This window comes from Stenella coeruleoalba (genome assembly GCF_951394435.1).
Source record: "Stenella coeruleoalba genome assembly, chromosome: 2".
Taxonomy (NCBI): domain Eukaryota; kingdom Metazoa; phylum Chordata; class Mammalia; order Artiodactyla; family Delphinidae; genus Stenella; species Stenella coeruleoalba.
Genome location: NC_137147.1, coordinates 45,778,805 through 45,798,685, shown reverse-complemented (window position 1 = coordinate 45,798,685; position 19,881 = coordinate 45,778,805). Strand labels below are relative to the sequence as shown.

At 39.2% G+C, this 19,881-nt stretch overlaps 1 protein-coding gene across 1 annotated transcript; it reads right to left on the bottom strand.

The window, feature by feature from the left end:
* Positions 1-637: 637 nt before the first annotated feature.
* On the bottom strand, positions 638-14,965 carry GMFB (glia maturation factor beta). Its single transcript, XM_079912907.1, has 7 exons — positions 14,839-14,965; positions 10,381-10,477; positions 8,945-8,994; positions 7,988-8,037; positions 7,417-7,499; positions 6,304-6,377; positions 638-4,732 (listed from the first exon to the last, which is right to left on the bottom strand). The coding sequence occupies exons 1-7, from the start codon at positions 14,839-14,841 to the stop codon at positions 4,661-4,663; spliced, it is 429 nt and encodes a 142-aa protein (XP_079769033.1). The 5' UTR covers positions 14,842-14,965; the 3' UTR covers positions 638-4,660.
* Positions 14,966-19,881: the final 4,916 nt, after the last annotated feature.

The following is a 19,881-nucleotide window of genomic DNA, read 5'->3' as shown; positions in this document are numbered from 1 at the left end:
ATGCAAATGAGAGTGGGCCCTCACTGTGAGGGTAAGTGATTAGAAATACTTTTTTTTTTTTTTTGCGGTACGCGGGCCTCTCACCGCTGTGGCCTCTCCCGCTGCAGAGCACAGGCTCCTGACGCGCAGGCTCAGCGGCCATGACTCACGGGCCTAGCCGCTCCGTGGCATGTGGGATCCTCCCGGACCGGGGCACGAACCCGTGTCCCCTGCATCGGCAGGCGGACTCTCAACCACTGCGCCACCAGGGAAGCCCAGGAACGCTTTTTGATGCTGAAAACTGAAAAGGACAAAAAGACAATGAAGGTGAAAAAATTTAGGAGCTGGCCGTCTGAGTAGCTAAGTGGCTAAATTTGAGAAATAAGGAAGATGTTTCCTCTGGCCAACTCTCCTTGTGAGATTCTTGAATATAGGAAGGCAAAAACAGCTCCTTTCACAACGGTAAACCAACTGTGACTACTACATAGTCAATCACAAGAAGTATATGGTAAAGTCTAAATACTATGTTAAGTACTGTTGACTTGTATTCATTCAATAGATACCCACGACACACAAACCACGGACAACAGTCTGTGATACAGGCAGAATGGGTCTTTAACGGACGTTTAATAAATGGTGATAAACTATATTCAATAAAAGATGCTTCAATTTAATTTGATTTCTTACAAAATACACAGACCCTCTAACTTAGTCTTCCCTTTGAAAGCAAGTGTTCATCATTTGAAATAATGCCCTCTGCCCCTACAAACAAACCATTTTAGTATCAGACCAAGTTTTAGAAATTTTTATAATCTCGTTATATTTTCCCTCCCCCATTCCTACTTTTGCCAACTGATCCACTTATTTTGCCTCTCGGTTTTTCCAGATAAAGTAAACAACTGAATCTGTGTGGTTCACACAGATGCCACAAGTGAGCCAGGCAGGTAATAGTAAATAACAACAAAAGGGAAAGGAGGCAAGTAAACAATGAAAAGCTATAAGTCCTTTCATGTTAACATTTTATTTAAACCAGTACAAGCACCATGCTTAACAGAAGACTGTCCAAAATAAACATGCAATATGAACTCGCACAGACTGAAACCACAGCTTCAGAAGTTGTGCCAGCTGTTGATTTTGTTAAACGATGACAGGAAACTGTTAAAATTCACAAGACTAAACCATTAATGTTTCAAGCCTCCTGAATGAGATTACATTGGACCACCTAAATCAGTGGGAACTACCCTGGCATGTTAGTGATCTCAAACAATATTCAAGTAATTACACGTGTATGAACTATACTCCAAAAAGCAAGAAAACACAGTTTCTATCACAACCTTAATGTAGTTGTTTTAAATATCATAGGGAGATGATCACTGATTTGAAATGTCAAATGGCATAATAAGAAACAAATTTCTCAAGAATATTCAACTTGGGAGCACTGATGTTAAGTGGCCTAAAAGAGTTACATTGTTCCAGAAATACAAAATAAGATTCGTCCAGAAATGTTTGAGACACTTCTTCACATAAGTTGTAAAGGCTCAAATTCTGTAGATTCCAGTATTATCAGTCTATTGAACAAACAGGGAAAGCAACCATACTAAGAATATTTGAATTGATAGATTAGGAGTTACTCTCTACCTTCCACCAAATGTCAGCATTTAAACTCTTATGAAAATATCTTTTCATCACTAGTCCACATTATGGATTAATGACATTGCTCGTGTTTTAAGGTAGTCCAGACATATTTTTAAGAACCCCTTCCTTACTATCTATATGAGTGGGGAACAAAGACAGCCAAATTTAATTTGGCAATAAACTCCTTTAACTGGAAAATTTTTAAAGTGTCAGACCAGGATACAGTTTATGGCTACGTTCGACTCCTGAAAATAGGAGACAAAAAGGGAGAGAAAAGTGCTGACATTTTGCTACAAAGATCATTTAGTAATGACAATACAAAATTCAGCAACACCCTCTTAAACAAGAGTATGTTTAACTGCACTAGGCATTTAGTAAACTTTTTAGAAATAGACAATTTGAACATTTATTTTAGAAGTCAATTAAACAAAAACAGCCAAACAACTTTTTTCCTAACATAATTGCTTCAATACCAGAACAAAGTGAATACTATTCAAAACTCTTTGACATTTTGGAATTTCAGCATAGTCACCTGAGAACAGTTTTCTTCATATGTCATTTATGTTGCCACAAAAATCATACTAAAAAACATGCTGTGATTACGAGTCAGTTCTATTTTGACAACATTAGATGCTATGCAGAACTCATACAAGGCCAACAATTTCAAAACTAATGGTGACTTAGAAGACCATGAAGGAGGTTCCCAGGAAAAAAGCTGCTGCCAAAAAGGAAAGATGAAGTTTGAAGGCTGAATGGGAATGGCTGTACCAGAAATGGAATGTAAAAACTGGAATTACAAAATCTGGAGTTACTATTAGGGAGAAGGCAGAAAAAGAGATTGAATAGGAAATATACTCAAAAAGAACAATGCAAAATTTGGTTAGATGAAAGGGAAATATATATAAAAAACAGAGAACACTCTAGGACAAGGAATCTATAACTCTCCCTATAGGACCAAGGAAGTGAAAAAAATGTTCTACTGATCCCCTAACCTCATCTATTGTCTTGCAAAAATACATGTTATCGATAAGGAGTCAGACAAGCTCAAAAAAGCATGGTTTATCACAGCTCTTTGTCCCTGTTAGAGAACAGGGGAGCTAAGAGTTCTGTGTATGGAGGTCAATATTATCTGACATTATGGAGGACCTTCCAATTAAATTTAAAAAAAAACACCTAAAACATGCAAGACAAAATAAGGAACCTCACTAAAAAATACATTCTTGCAGCCCTAGATTCTCTTATTGCTGCGAACCTGATGAAACAAAATCTCATTTCCTTCATTCAAAAACATTAGAAGAAGTGTCCAGTCACCTGGATTACATTTGCATTTCTGCAGAATTATAAGCATTATTCTCCAATATCAAAATAGCTGTTTAAAGAATTCTTAAACATCCTGGGTGAAGTTCTCTCTCTCAGGAAATTGGAATAAAGAACCCTTCCCATTCATTAACCAAAACAAATACCCCCTCTAGCACTTCCTCATCTCCAACTAACTTCCTATTGCTTCCTGTTTTTTAGATTAGTGAAGCCAAACAGTGTTGGAATAGAAGATTCAATATTGTGAAAATTCCAACTATCTTCACCTCTTTATTAAAGTTGGCACAGAAAGCTTAAAAAAATGCAAAGCACATATGAATGGCAGATACGCCAACATTAAAAAAAAAGCCTTTGCTAGTTTTGAAATGATTAAGATATTCTTAATAAAAGAATTCACTCAGCAAATCTGGGTAGTCTTTAGAGTCTCAAGACCTTTTGTCAAATTAATGTCAAGATAAATAATGTCAAGATAATGTCAAGATAACAGTTACTCATATGTTTTTAAAGTACACTATATATCAGAATCCTTGCTTTAATGATGCCAAGGATGCCATCATCTAACAAGACAGGTGTCCAGTTTAGAGTATCTTCTGACATTTAGGATGTAAGATGAGATTTCTATTGATGTGTTAATGTTATTAACTATGGCCAAGGTTTTAAGATAACCATTTTTTTTCCTATGGCACAAAACTAATCACAAATATGCCCCAAATTATAACTCTCAACTGCCATATATTCACCAATGCAAGTAGATAGTTGGAATTTTTAAAATATCAAGTTGATTTTATTACAAATTCCAGATACACATATTAGAAAATTGTTTTACTTGGACCCTTCACAAAAGTATTAATTTCACCAAATCTGGAATACTGGCAGAGTGTAGAAGTCTTAAACTAAATGTAAAGCTAACAAAGGCACAGTATTAACACATGTAAAATAACGAGCATTCACAGGACGACATTAAGAGGTGCTTTATAAATAAAGTGTTATTAACGTAGATTCAAAACTATCTAGAAATGACACAACCAGGAATGAGGCCCTTAATTAGTTACAATCCATCAATTTCTAAGACTAAAATGCTATTTTCCATAAGAAGAGAACCTAATAGTCATAACTTTATTATAAAATCTAACTTCCAGACCTTAAGAACAAGCAATTGATGAAAAGTTTCTGGACTTGATTAAAAGGATACAGAAAATTAAGAAGGCATGGAATTGATGAAAAAAATGCTTGTAATGCAGATTATACTATAGTAAGTTATTATTCATGGCTCAAAATTGGGTCACTCAAGTCTTTTATCCCAAATTGATTTCAAAGATTTGACAAGTGATAATATGCTATTTTCATATATAAACTGCTAATATCCAGTATTTGTCAAAAGGAGGCAACTGTTGTCTATCACAATCTAATACCCACTTTCCAATGGTGTCTGTAAATAGTAACAAATTCTGAACCATAAGTTGTAGAAATTAGTCACAAGAGTGCAAAAAGTCCCTGGAGAGAAGTAGTCCACCTAACAATTACAAATATAAGGAAACACTTTACAAAGTTTCATTACTATGAAGATGATTTCCCCTTTGTTCAAACTTTGAACAAATGAAGAATTTTTCTTTACTGCAGGTAACAGACTGTAAATAACAGTGCATTTTTAGGCATAAATAAGTATTTATGTCTGGTTCCAGTATGGTCAGGTTAATACATAAATACTTTAGAAACACAGAAGTTCACATTAGTGGAAAAATCCAAGTTTCTCACGTAACCATTCTTCAGTTAGGTCTTCGGTATTTCTTATTTCAAATACCTTAAGAAAAAAATCAAATATTTTGTATATTTGAGTATTAAATACCAAATTCTCCTTCCTTTCATGTTGGTCATGACTTAATCTGTGTAAATTAGATATACCTTTACATTTCTTTAAATGCTAGGGCCTCAGTGACCAAAGTTTAGCAATCAAGACAGCATAAAATCAAAACTCTTAAAAGCACAAATCTACAAATGTTCTAAAAGAGTAGTTCTGTAAATATTATCCACTAAAAGAGAGAGCCAAGTATACACACTTAAAATCAATCCAGTTAGGAACTGGAAGAGCAGGTGCTGATCCTTCACAGGTGGAGGGAATACAGCTCTTTTTATAAGGATAGATTAGTGGTCCACAGCCACAAATCTCTAGCCAGAATCTGAACACACACAGGCCCAGAAAGTATAACGGCTATAAAAAGACAATTTGTGTAAGACAATGTAATAGAGCAGAAAGGATGGCATTTGAGGCCAGATGAAAGTTTGAATCCTAGCTCTGAAATGTACTAATATACAACCCTAGGCAAGTCATTCATCCTCTGAACCTCAGTTTTCCCAGATAAGAACAGGAGTTTCACCATCAACTTACAGAGCTGTGGTGAGGATTCAATCAGATTATTTGTAAAAGTAACTTGTAAATTGTAATGCCTTAATTCCAGCACTTTAGGGCAGGCCTAGGATTAGAGCAGACATGAGCCTGTTAACAGAGCTCCTTCCTAACCACCCAATCCCCTTAGAGCAACTCCAGCATATTCCCGTGGTACAAATGAGGATACGTAGTGTCTACAAGTTGGTGGTATCAATGACAATCATGTGGGCTAAAGGGAAAAAGCAGAGGGCACTTAAAAACATCACCTGGGTTGATAATTAAGCACCCAAGGGGAAAACCCTGCTCTCCTTAAAATAAAAACTGAAAGGAAATATTATTTAATACCATTCCAGTGATGTAAAATTCTATTTCAAAATGTTAAATGTATATACTTTTTCAACTCACACTAATGCATGGAAGTTAAATAAAGTTTGAAAGCAAGTACCACTCTTACCTTTAACCTTCAAAAATGCCATAAAACAATGGGAACATGTTAAATCTTGAAGCAGGTGTCTCATATGAAACAGAATGTTCTAACTTAATAAAGCTAATACGTATTCTTAAAATTTTAATTTTAGATTTGGAAACAATACAGTTAACTGCATAGCATGGAATTCCTGCACAGAATCTGGTTCATTTAGTCTATGGTAAAGGGCCCAGAGAAGCTTCAAATGCTGCATTTATCTACTAGAAATTACATTATGGAAGATGAAAAATTCTCAATAGATTGAGTAGTTTTCTAAAGCTGCCTATATTTTGAATATGAGTTCTTGTAATCAACTTATAATTTTCACCCCAAAAACACACTTTTGATTAAAGACTTCTATCATTCTATTTCCAACTAATAAAAAGCTCTAGTTTACTGCTCTGTTCTAAATAACTTTCACCTACATAAAGAAATACTTAACTCTTCAGATTACTTGGGTATTGCTCTATTTACAAAGGGAAAAAATTGTCTCAACAAGTTAGTCAAATATAAATGCCACCTTGGTGAGTTCAGCTGTTTGGACTAGCTTATTCTTACTCCCAGCATACATCATCTGTTGTTCAGGTTTACATCCTGGAAGAGACAGATCAGAGTAGAAATGAGACTTAAATTTTGAAAGAGTGATGAGTTTTCATTATTTACTTTATAAAAATGACACATTTAGGATTTCCTATGCTATCAAGTTTACAAAAACTTCTGTCTGAATGTGTAAAGGCTGTATTTTGAGTCTTACACTGCATACTGCCTGCACAAAGAGAAACAGCTATATTACTAATGAACAAGGCTTTAGGTCAGCAAAAATAAATGAGGCTAGATCTCTAAAGATCTTGACTTTTAGAGCCTTGCAAATACTTTAAAACTTTTCAGCACTTAGTTTTGACGGTAAATATCAAGATGAATTTTACAAAGGCCTAATACATATAGGTTTGGGGATGCTGTTGGGTCAGTAGTGTCAGGAGACTGACTCTGAAAAAAGCTTACGGTCTGTTTACGTATTAATTAAAAAATAGACTGCAGTATATTTTAAGTGCTACATAAATGATACAAATAATAAAGTTCAGGGAGGAGTTCAGTGAGCAGAAACTTTATTGTGGGCTTGAATGGTGGTGGCAGTGGGAGTTCTGGTGATAATGGATACTTTAAATACCAATAAGCCATTTTAATATCCAATGTAAGCTACTCTGGGACTATTTTCAAGATTATAGGCATATCACTGGTAACTACTATTTTAAAAATAAACACCAAATATATATCATAATCATACACATAGTTCACATACTTATAAATAAAATTAAAATACAGAAGAAAATGTACTTTTGATATTTTAAAATGTCATTACATTTTCCTTAAAATCAATTCCTTAAAACATCTGTACAATTTGACCTAACTACACTTCTAGGAATCTATCCTAAGAAAAGCAAGTTCTAAGAGATGATGCTTTATAGTAACTTCCTTTTAGGGATGCATTCATGTGTGTATGGGCGTGCGCACATACTGCAATTTAGGTTATTCAACACTTTTCCTCCTTAAAACGAGCATAAAATTTGTCTAGTATAAAAATGGTTTAATTTGATCAGAACCAAATATGCACTATTTAAAGAAATTCACTTACCAACAGGACTGGAGAAAATAAAGCACAGAGGGTATGAAACTCTTCCATCATCATGTTGATACTTATAACTATATACAATGAAGGTTTTTCTCAAGTTAAGGAAACTAAAATTACTGCTCTGTTTGAGACAAGTACTTATCAACAAAGTTCTGAAAGAAAACACGCACCAGGGGAGCTAGTGAGTGGCAAATTTCTATCCTATCCATTTAGGCCACACCTTCATTATTCATTATCTTTCCACAAAATTATAAATGGGCCCCCCGCCAAAAGTTATAACATCTTATACTCTCTCACAAATAAATTTATTAAAAGTATAGATTTAATATGGATTTTTTCTCTTTCTCAATTTTTATTATAAACATGTAATAATAAAAGGAACTTTTAAAAAATATTAATTTTTTGGTTCTTTTCCAATATGAGCATACATTTTATCGAATAATTTGGTCATGATCATGGTGTAGAAGAAAATTTTGTAAAATATGTCTTTTAAAAGTTGAACAAATGAACTTCATAAATAAAATGGTGACCACCTAAAAAAACAAATCTTTCTAAAGCACTAAGAAAAGGATATCGAGGTTGTCGTTCAGGTAGTTCATCTTTAAGTTCATCTGGTGAAATGCCCTGGAACCATAAAGAAAACAACTTTTAAACATTTTCTTACCCATAAATTCTTAAGAGATATACCAAGCACCTATTCTACTAATAGGTATAAATTCATAACCTTATACCACAACATAAAATTTTATTTTACTAAATGGTACATAAGCTGAGGTTATTAAAACCTCAGTGCAATGAAAGCCTACTCCAGCCCACTCAGTTTAGCTCTGTGTATTAACTAAACATGGGGCTGAGAGGCAGAGTAGTCTATGCTCATGTTCCAATTGTCAGGAAATACTGAGTGAGATAAGTCAACTCCTCAGAGCAACAACAATATCTGATTTAGGGGAAAAAAGTTAATTTCTTTTCACTCTAAATTAGTTACTTGACAAACTAAATACTTAGGTTAAAGGGCTTTACTTTTTAATTACTGGCCAACCAATTTAGAAGCAAGTTATAAAGCTGATTCAGTTTTGGGGCTTCCCTGGTGGCGCAGTGGTTGGGAGTCCACCTGCCGATGCAGGGGACATGGGTTCGTGCCCCGGTCCAGGAGGATCCCACATGCCGCGGAGCGGCTGGGCCCGTGAGCCATGGCCGCTGAGCCTGTGCGTCCGGAGCCTGTGCTCCATGACGGGAGAGGCCGCAGCAGTGAGAGGCCCACGTACAACAAAAAAAAAAGTTGATTCAGTTTTTACCAGACATATAGCCCTAACTTCTACTACTTATTACCCAGGATTTCATTAATGTTTTATGGAAGGTGATTATATTACCAAGACAATGCACTACACAATAATTAGCACATGCTTTTCATGCATAATAATCATGTCTAAAGGTTTAGAACTCGCTTTAGAAGTAACTGTAACTAATATAGCATCTTTTGGGCAATAATAATTGCTTAATGATAAAACTATATTTAGCTGATCCAACAAACCTCAAGCTCTTCATCCAGCACCACCAGGCGTTTATCCTTATCAATTTTCACTAAAATAAAAATATAGTATGAGTAAACTGTGATTCTGATGTGACTTGATCTACCCAACCCGCAGAGTCCTAGCCCTTTTTTTGGCATCCAAAATTAAAACAGGAAGAAACACAAGCATAAAACACAAGCTTGACTCTATAAGCAGTCAGCATTTAAAAGCTTTTACCCAGAATTCCCAGCACCTAATTTGCTAATTTAGAACTTTATGTCAACTCCTTACATTTACTGTGTATATGAAGAACTTCGTAACTCAAATGCACTTCCTAGATGATAAGAAAAGGTCTGAAAAGGTCATTGTGACTGAGACTGGTTTATTGCACATGGTTAGAATTGCAAGCAAAACGTGGACCAAGGGTCAGGACAGAACAACCGCCAGATTCCCAGCTTCTCCAGAGTCAGGATTTCATGGTGCAGTATGAGTATTCTGAGAAAGTGAATTACCAAATAGTAGTGATATCTCTATTAAAATACATGCAACAGAGCCCAAAGCCAAACTGAAATACGTTTAGATAATCTATGCCTATATTCTTTTCCGTTACTCTGAAAAGTTATCTAATTTTTTATTTTGCACTAATTTCATAGTAAATCCTGTGAGACACAATATGATCTCAAATAGCTTTACTCTTTGTGGCAAAGTGGCACTGACGCACATTGTCACTTTAAAGAACTGTATGCCTGCATTGTAGTATTTGTTTGTAAAAGAACCATAATTCAACAAGCTGTCACCACCTCATTAATTCACATCTGCCAGATGCATCTGTTAACAGTATATAGAGTTTTACATTCTCACCCCCTCATTCTTCCTTTATCTTTCTAAATCACTACCCACATATTAAATATTACCTAAGAATATAAAAGAAATCTGCATAACATCACATACAGTTCACAGTGGAAGAGGCAATATACAAATCATTCTTTCTACCGTCAAAAGTAAGTGACACTTAAAAGTACTCTCCATGAAACTAGAGTTCAAGTCTACAATTGAATTAAGACCTCAAATCACTTTGAACATAATGCTGAACTGTACCACTTTAGGTGTAGGCAAAGATGTCTGTCTGAGGATTAATGGCCAGGCTATTTTTAGTCCCCTGAGAAGTTAAAGGATGGAGTTGGATGGGTCACTACAAATGACCAAGTGACCAAGAAGATGATCATCTTCTCCAGAGCTGTGTAGGCAGCTGAGGGCGGAGGCAGGACACTCTGCCTCTGTTCTGTTACAGTAGCTGCTACTTTTTAAAGTGACCTAACAGATGGGGGCTGGTGGGAGGGGGAATTAAAACTGGAGGAGGTAACTTTCTAAAGGTTCAGGTTATTCGATGTAGCTATAGGATAAAGCCAAACTCCAAACTAAGACCATGTAACGGAGACAATCGTTTTTAGCTTACTTATAATGGCAGCATTGTTCGTCTCTTTGCGAAAACGAAACTTTCTCAGCTTTTCCACTAAATCTTCAGCAACATCACAAACTACCAAAGACTCACTCTAGAAAAGACAAAAATCATGTTATCAAATGCCATGACTTCAATATACATATGTACATGTTAAAGTTATAAAACCTAATACCTTTATGAAGGTATACTGACACCTACAAATGTCATAATTATGTGAAAGTATTAATGTGAAACACATGAACACTTAAAGAGCTTTTAAATCTACCAAGCTTTGTATCTACGTTATTAAATTATACACATTTGTTCATCTTATATGTAGGGTATACTTTCTCTTTGGCTACTAAATATCTCAAAGAACTAGACACATAATAATGTGCAATTTCATCAGAACTGTAGAGGAAGGGAAGAATAAGGGAAAAGTCAAGGATCATTGCTGTTAGAAAGTATAATATTTTTGCACTATGCAGCAAGAACAGGAAAATCATCTTATTACACTTAGAGTTAATAAGGCCTTAGTTCATTTTTGAGTCTCACAACTATGAAAAAATAAAAAGAAGCAAAAGTTATGAAAAATAAACCATAGGAGTAAAGACCGATTACATTTTATATCTTAATTAAATGACTACACGGATCAAAAAAAAGGAGCTATTAAGAATTATGAAAGCAAAACCAGATGAAACAAATATAAACACTCAAAGAACCTTTTATAAATTATGAATAAATATTAGAAACTCTTCTCCAGAAATCTGGCAAGGAAATTATCAAAAGCACTCTTCTTTTAGTGGTACAAATGCACTATTGATTGCAAGCATGTGGATGGAAATCTTTTTCTTTAATGTGTAAACTTTGAACACATACAAAAGTAGAGAATAGTATAGTGAAATCCTATGCACTTAACACTCAGCTTCAACCATAATCAACACATAGCTAATCTTATTTCATCCAAAAACCTCAATACTGCCCCCATGGACCGTCATATAGGAAAGGCCCAAAGTCATTTTAACTATAAATATTTTAATATGTATTAATAAAATGACAGTATGTGCCATTAAAAACATAATGACAATAACATTATCTCACCTAAAAAAAAACTAATAATAATTCCAGTGAATTATTCAAGTAGAGTTCAAAGTTCAAATTTCCCTATTGTTTTAATTTTTTTTTTTTTCTTTTTTAACAGTGAGTTTGATTGAGTCAGGTTCCAAACAAGGTCCACATTCTTTGGTCTCTTCATATATGGGTCTCCCCCCACCACCCACTTCTTCAGAAAATTATAAGTGTTTTGAGACCAATGCCAAAATACATGTCTCATTACAATCTGAAAGAATTAAGGCTTCAAATTTTAAGTTAAAAGGAAAATTTAAGAAAAGCCTGCTTTTTCATCCTGTGTTGGGTAAATAAGAGCATATGTTACAACAGTAAATAGCTATCAATTTTAAGTTGTCCTTTAAATTCATAACACTGGTAACATATAAGTTATGATATACCATAGGATGTGCTATTTATACAATTAGAAAGTACATCCCACCAATACATATTATCCAATAAATTAGGTTCCTGTAGGAGTCATGTATGTCCATCCTTTTACTTCTCTTTAGAGAAAGAAATGCTAAGTCATATGGAGCTTCCTGAATGCAGTATTCAAGCCTAGTCTATTTTTTCCTATCTTTCAAGAAAGAGATATAAATCAGAAAACTAGAATTTCCAATCCTTCATCAACCAAAGATAGAACCCTTTAGTAGAAACTAATAAATACTTTACATTTTTGTAGGCAAAGAGCAATTTGTCATGAGTCTTATCTTACAGTTCTGATACCCAGAGCTGCCTGTGCAATCCTGACACTCTAAGAATAGTAAACCAAGCGAAAAACATGCTGTGATTTAATCTATATTGCTTTTTTTTTTTCATTTTCACCCCTCCCAATACCTTAATAAGGCCAAAAATTCCTTCCTACAAGAAAAAGGACCACGGCTCAGCCAACTCTAATGCTTCCAGTCAACAGAAGCATTTAAAAATCAGTATAACACCCTGAAAACAACACTGTATGGTAAATATTAACATACAAAGTGGAGAGTTGAACTCAAGTGGTCATCTATTGGATAATCCACACAATGAACATTTAATGAGTGTTAGCACGTGCTAAGTGCTAGGGATACAATGATATAAGATAAATAGATTAAAACTATGGGCCCCTCAAGGAGCTTATAAAGTCTATTAGAAAACAGACGTACATAAAAATCATCAGGTAAAAAAATATACATTTGTTTGTACCTAGGATAAGAGCTGGAAAGGAGAGAAACTTGATGTTATGAGAAGTTATGACTAGTGGACAACAGCATGGTTACAGGAGACTTGCCTGAAAAAGGCATCTAAAGGACCAAAACTGCCTATGTAAAGGCCCTTTGATTAAAGTGAGCACAGCACATCTAAGATAACGAAAGGCCAGTGTGACTCAAGCACAGAGAACGAGCTGTAACACGTACAAGAGGAGGCTGGCAGGGGCTGGACCACATAGGGCCCAGTGGGTTATACTAAGTATTTTGGTCTCTATCCTATGAGCAAAGGGAAGCCTCTAAGGTGTTTTAAGTAGGTGGTGACAGGGAAAGTGATCAGATTGCATGCAGGAAACAGGCAGTGCACCTGGATGAATAGACCAAGACTAGTTAACTGACAAGCCTAGTCCAGGTGAGAGACGAAAAGTAGCCTAGACAGACTGATGAGGATAAAGAGAAGCAGGTGAATTCTGTTAATAATTGTTAACGTGTATTAAAGGCTATGAGAAAACACTGTGCTATGTAATTTACATGGATCTCTCTTCATCCTCAAAACAATCCCATTAGATGGGTATTATAGTATACCCAATTTGCAATAAACTTATTAATAAGATTTAGAGAGGTTAAGTATATTCCCCAAAGTTATGCAACTAGGGGAGCCAGGACTCAAGCCAGACAGCCTGACTTTAGCCCACACTTTACCACCACAAAGGAGCTGGTGACAGACAATACTGGGAGGGGTGGATCGGTAAAAAAGGTGACTCCTAAGCTTTTTGGCTTGTGTAAGACTTAAACAGTGCTACCTTTCACTAAGTTAAGGAACACTGAGGAACACCAGGTTTGAGGGGAAGGAGATGAGTTCTATTTTGGACAAACTGAGGGGGCTTTGAGGCACTCAAGAGGGGAAAAGCTTCCCAGGGGATGTTAACTAAATAGTGGGATATAAATATCTGTGCTGGATCTCAGAAGCAAGGTCTGCACTACAAATTCACAAGTCATCTACATATAGGTAAGTGGTAATTGAAGCTAGGAGTGCAGGTAAGAAACGAAGGAGAAAAAAATACAAAATGTTAAATGAAGCATTAGGATGGAGCCTAGGACTCCTACTTGTGATCTACAGGATAGGAGAAATGCATGGGACACAGACAGACCAACAGGAGACGACGTAGGAGAAAAACCAGTTCTGTATCCTAGAAGCCAAGGGGGAAGCATGAGGGAAGAAAATGCTTCAAAGAGGGGAGCGTGATCAACACCCAGAATGCAGCTGAAAGGTCAGGAAACGTGAGAATTGAAGAGTGAGTCCCTTGGATTTAGTGACCAAGACAAGATCTATTCGATGGAAGTGGGTTGAGCAATGAGTGGGAGGTCAGAGAATAGAACAGTGGGAGTTTTGTGTTTTGCTTGTAATTAAAGACACGAGAAGCATATTTTAAAACCCGATGGGGAAGATGCAGGAGATCCTCGTTGGGTAACTAATTTAATTCTACACTTTATTTTTGAGCGCGGGGTCTAACCCATACGAGACGGAAGCCAAAACCCCCAGACCGCGCAAAACTAAGATTTTGACAGTTACTTTAAGGCCAAGGGTCAAAGCACTGGGTCAAAAGATTTCCAACTGCCATAACTCGAAGAAAGCATGGATAAAGAGAAATCCTTAGAGGCAGGCCAAGGGAAGGAGGAAAAAGAAACTAAGGTGAGGCCGGGAGAATGGAGTAAGAATTCGAGCCCTTCCCCGCAAAGGCGGCCAGGCCGAAAGTGCTCGGCGTCCGCCGGCCCTTTGGGCCTGGCCCGGCCTTGGGAGAAAAGCCGGCGTTTGGGGGAGCCCTCGCCTGGGCCAGACCCACGGCCCCTCCGACCCTTCAGCGCAGCAGCAGCTAAAACCTTCCATCCAGAAGGACCCGGTGAGAATCACCCATCCGCGCTGGTCGCACCCTAGTCGCCAAGCCCGCTGGACGATTCGACCCCGGGCCCGGCAGGAGGATGCTGCCCTTAGGCGAGGCGGCAGCGTCCGCGGGCGGAGGCCAAGACTCAGACTGGGGGTACCCACCAGCAGCCGGGCCGGAAGCGGCGCCGACCCACCCCGGGCGCTGCCCGCCGAGACCGGTTCTGGCAAACAGGAAAGCCCGGCGGGCTGGCCCAGCCCTCCGGCCGGCCCCCACCCTCCCCGGCAGCAACTCACCATTTTCCTTCCGGCCGTCAGCAGCCTTTCGCCTTCCCTCGGGTCCCTTTAAGAATGGCACGACAGCCGCCTCCCTTCCTGCCCGGCGCCAGGCAAAGCCGCCCCCACCAAGCTACGCGGCAGCGGCAGGCCGGCACGTGACGGTGGACGGCGGGCTGCGCGGCTCAAAATTAGCCGAAACGCGAGCGCCCGCTTGCTCTTCAGCCACCGTAAGGGAGGATGCCCTGTCTGATTGGGAGTGGACAACCGTGCCAAAATACACTCTTAAAACTCAAGCCAGTTTTTGCTTCCTTTTAACTTTCCTCTGAGATCAATTTCCTGGTGACATGATTAAGTCAACGATTTCAGTGGTAAATGTGTGCGTTAACCCTGGCTTCCCTCCCACCCTTTCCGGAACCCTACCCCAGACTCCCACCAGCTTCTGGGGCTTGATTAATACATTTCTTTTCTCAATGGTGTTTATTTATTGAAGTATGATTGAATGATGATTGATGTCTAGATGAGTGCTCTCATCTAGAGCCGTTGTCTAATCGCACATTAAGAAGTTTCTGTAGGAGGTGCCGACTTACTGGAGCAAGTTTACTTTTGAATGTGGTGGGGAAAGTAGTTTAGAAGAAGTAAGGTTCGAACTCAGAATGCATACAGGTGCCTTCAATGAAAGAAGCTGCCTGAGGCAAGATCTCACGGTGTTTACAGCTTATCCCCAGCTGCTAGCATGATGCCCCATCCATAGTAGATGCTCAATTCATACCGAAAGAGTGAAAGAAGCAAAGAAAAAGAAAGTTCCAGAACATGCTCCCACTTACATCCTTCTTCATTAGTATTAGACTGAATTACTAGAATTTTTAAAGTTTGTGTTTAATATTAAATTTAATGAATTGTTAGCATGTTAATAAGTAGCATTAAATCAGAATTCAAAATATATAAATTAATTTGATACAATACCTATGTTTTCTCATAAGTTAGAAAACTAGAAGGATTAGCTATAAGAAGTTCCACAGCTCAACTACATTCTCTTAGTGATCTGCCCCCCAGCCCCAATACTTTTTACCATGACAAGGGAACTGGTAAATTTGACATGTAGTACCATATAAGAAATGGTGGAAGAGAAAATGATTTTTACTGGTCCATGAACAGGTATTTTAGACTTTTGCGGCGAGCGGGAGCCACTCTTCATCGCGGTGCGTGGGCCTCTCACTGTCGTGGCCTCTCTTGTTGCAGAGCACAGGCTCCAGACGCGCAGGCTCAGTAGTTGTGTCTCATGGGCCCAGTTGCTCCCCAGCATGTGGGATCCTCCCAGACCAGGGCTCGAACCTATGTCCCCTGCATTGGCAGGCAGATTCTCAACCACTGTGCCACCAGGGAAGCGCCGTTATATTAGACTTTAACAAAGATTCTCCCCCACCCCCATCTTTTCCCATCTCTTCTCTCCACCTACAGGAGGAATTGGAGAAAAAAGTGAGAAAATTAACATTTAGATACATGACATTTCGCCTGGTAAATAGTAAAGCCATTGTTTTCCTCTTTCATGTTGTTCTTTTGCGGTACGCGGGCCTCTCACTGCTGTGGCCTCTCCCGTGGTGGAGCACAGACTCCGGACGCGCGGGTTCAGCGGCCATGGCTCACGGGCCCAGCCGCTCCGCGGCATGTGGAATCTTCCCGGACCCGGGCACGAACCCGTGTCCCCTGCATCGGCAGGCGGACTCTGAACCACTGCGTCACCAGGGAAGCCCTTATGTTGTTCTTTTAATGTTTCCTAAATGTTAATGGCTATGAAATGGGCTGGTCTCATGTTAGGCCCAGAGAGGTTGGGCAGAGTAGTACACTGACAAGAAAAGGACAGTGATGAAAATATGATTTATTTTATTATGTGGGAGGTGTAAAATGAATATAGACTATATATAGAAATTTTACTTGAACTCACTGTGTAGAATATTCTTTGAACCAGGAAAAAAAAATTACATCTATTTTAAATGAGGTTTGGGAATGCTGTTCGGGCTTGGGTTATTCTGAGGGGGAAAAGTTCAAACTGTATTCTAGCACTTTTCTGCCTGGGTAGCCCCTAGTAAAAACTCAAGAACCTATAAATACTAAGCTGTGTTGAGGTCACTGAAATGTGTTTTATCTCAGGGAAGCATTTGATGTCAAGACAAGATCAGGGTCGAAAGGAAAGGAGTATTCTAATTAAAAATCGAGGGAAGATCAGAATTAGAATAATCTTTTCTGGTCTGAATTTTTCTAAGTCCTCCATTCTCTGTATTGGCAGCCATGCTAAAGTGTTTCTATTATTTACATATTCATTCATGCAACAAATAGTTATTGAGGACCCATTGGCTCTGTCCTGGTGCCAAGATCCAAAACAGACTAAAATCCCTACCATTCTAGAACTAACATTCTAATGGGGGGGGAGGAGGTAACAGACAATAGCACAGTAAATTAGTAAATATTATAAGTTAGAAGGTGATCTGTGCTGGGGGAAAGAATTGGAAAAGGGAGATTGGGAGTGCAGTGTATGAGGGATTTTTATTTTAAATAGGGAAGTCGCCCTACTCTTCACTAGGAAGGTCGTGTCTGAACAAAGATTTGAAACTGTGGGGATTAAGCATGTTGCTATCTGGAGGAACATCCCACACAGAGGGAATAGCACTGTAAAGGCCCTGAGGCAGAAGCATGCATGTTGTTACAGGGGACAAAACAGCAGTCCAATAACTGGAGTGAGTTGTAGGTGTGGTCAGAGGGATTAGAGGGCTGGATTCTGTACAGCCTTGTAAATCATCACAAGGACGTGCCCTTGGAGAGATTGAGCAGGAGAGTGACGTGACCTGTTATGCATTTTAGCAGAATCATTCTTTTTAACAATTTTTTTAAATTAATTTATATTTTTAATCTATTTATTTTTGGCTGCTTTGGGTCTTCGTTGCTGCCCGCGGGCTTTCTCTAGTTGCGGTGAGCTGGGGCTAGTCTTCGTTGCGGTGGCTTCTCTTGTTGCAGAGCACGGGCTTGAGGCACGCAGGCTTCAGTAGGTGTGGCACGCGGGCTCAGTGGTGTGGCACGCGGGCTCAGTAGTGTGGCTTGCGGGCTCTAGAGCACAGGGTCAGTAGTTGTGGCGCGCGGGTTTAGTTGCTCCGTGGCATGTGGGATCTTCCCGGACCAGAGCTCGAACCCGTGTCCCCTGCATTGGCAGGCGGATTCTTAAGCACTGTGCCACCAGGGAAGCCCCTAGCAGAACCATTCTGATTTCAGTGTCCTTCTAAAAGGATCCTTCTGTTGTGTTAGACTGTAGGGATAAAGTGACTTCCAGAGCCAGCCAAGATGGAGTAAGTAAGTTGCAGTCTTTCTCTCCCACTGATTACAACTAAAAGCTCTGGAGAGAATATGAAAAACAACTACCAGAGGACTCTGAAGAGTAAATAATAGCAAAATAGCTAGTGGATTGAGAAAGGAAGTGTTTTGATCACCTCTTCTTCATCCTGTTTGTGAGGGAGGGATTCTCTCCCTAGGATTATGGAGATGGCTGAACACACAACACCCAATACTGGACAGGTGAAATTGACAGCAGTTTTTTAGTCACATACACTCACAGTCTGGGGGAGGGGAACACCAAGTGCCATGCCCTGGGGAACAGAGTGAACAACTAGAGGCTGTGGGAGGCAGGCTTTGTAGCATCAAGAGGGTGAGGTGCCCCCTGGTCCTGCGGGAGGATGTGACTGGCTTATTTGAATAATTCCAGGAGCTGGAAGGAAACCGAAACCCGGTACTCAGGGATAAGCAGGCACCGTGCCTGGTCCCCTTGATAAGGAGGGTTGTTTGGGTAGGGGACCTTGTCCGTGGGAGAGGAGTGGGGATAGAAACTCACAGTTAGGTCATTCCCGATTTCACCAGATAGCAAGGCAACACATAATATTACACCTTAATTTTAGGCCTTACACAGCAGGAACTCAGAACTTGACAAATGACTGGTATTGTGCTGGTAAGTTTTCTAGTTCTTTTTCCTCCTTTACTGCCTGACTTGAGAGTGGTCTGAATCAGCGAAGCAGAGACAGCAAAACCTCCAAAAGGAACCCTTCCTTCTAGCCTGGGGATGGCGAAAAGGGGCCCCTGGGAAAGGAGAGTGTGGAAGGAAACCCCCTTTTTTTTCTCCTAGCCCTGCCCTGAGGGCAACACCAATCAAGTTGGCACTGTTACAGCAGGGCAGGGGCTCAAGCGCCTAAAACCAGGAGAGAAAATCCATTTTTCTGCATAGAGGAATTTGGAAAAACGTCCCTGTTTTACAAAAATTGATGGCAGTATCCCAGTTATTTTTTTTTCTCCCTTTTCTTTTGTCACTTTAGCTGAAGGACAGGCTCAGTCATGCAGACTGACCCAGCAGTGTAGAGGGCAAATATTCTGGAAGCTCCCCATCTTTCAGGCCAGAAGAACGGAGAAAGGGGTCTCTGGGAGTCAGAGGGTGTAGAGGAAATCCTGAAGAGGAGAGACTGGGATTGACACTGGGCACATACCCAAGTTCCACATGTGCAGAACACACCCACAGGAGCACGGCAAAGACTTTGAGAGCTTAACTACCATATAAACCACTGCCGAGACTCAGATTAAGTCCAGAGTGGCTCATGTGACGAACAGACACAAACAGCATAGTGAAGATGTTGAAAATTGAGCTGCCATTCTGTATCCTGGTTGTGGTGATAGGAACTGTACACCGGACATCATGAATTTTTCTGTATTTAAATTAAAAATTGAATTTTTAAAAAGTAAAAAAAAAAAAAAAAAGAACCAACTGTGGGAAATAGAGAAGCAAGGAAACCAGCCAGGAAACTATTGTAGTAATCCAGGGAATACATGGCCAGGACCAAAGTGGAAACAGCGATTTGGTGAGAAGTGCCCAGAACTACTAAGAATTTTCTGTATAAGGGCTTCTCAGCTTCAGAAATATTGACATATGGAGTTGGATAATTCCCTGTGGTGGGTAGGCTGTGCTGGGAATGGGGGAATGTTTGGCAGCAACCCTGTCCTCTACCCACTAGACACTAGTAGCCCCTCAACCAA

What these genes read in the sequence shown, in the direction of transcription:
- GMFB (XM_079912907.1), bottom strand. An exon ending in TGCTGGATGAAGAGCTTGAG is followed by an intron (nt 8,038 to 8,944) that starts GTTTGTTGGATC and finishes TTATGGTTCCAG; the next exon opens with GGCATTTCACCAGATGAACT. An exon ending in TATTTTCTCCAGTCCTGTTG is followed by an intron (nt 6,378 to 7,416) that starts GTAAGTGAATTT and finishes TGTCTCTTCCAG; the next exon opens with GATGTAAACCTGAACAACAG.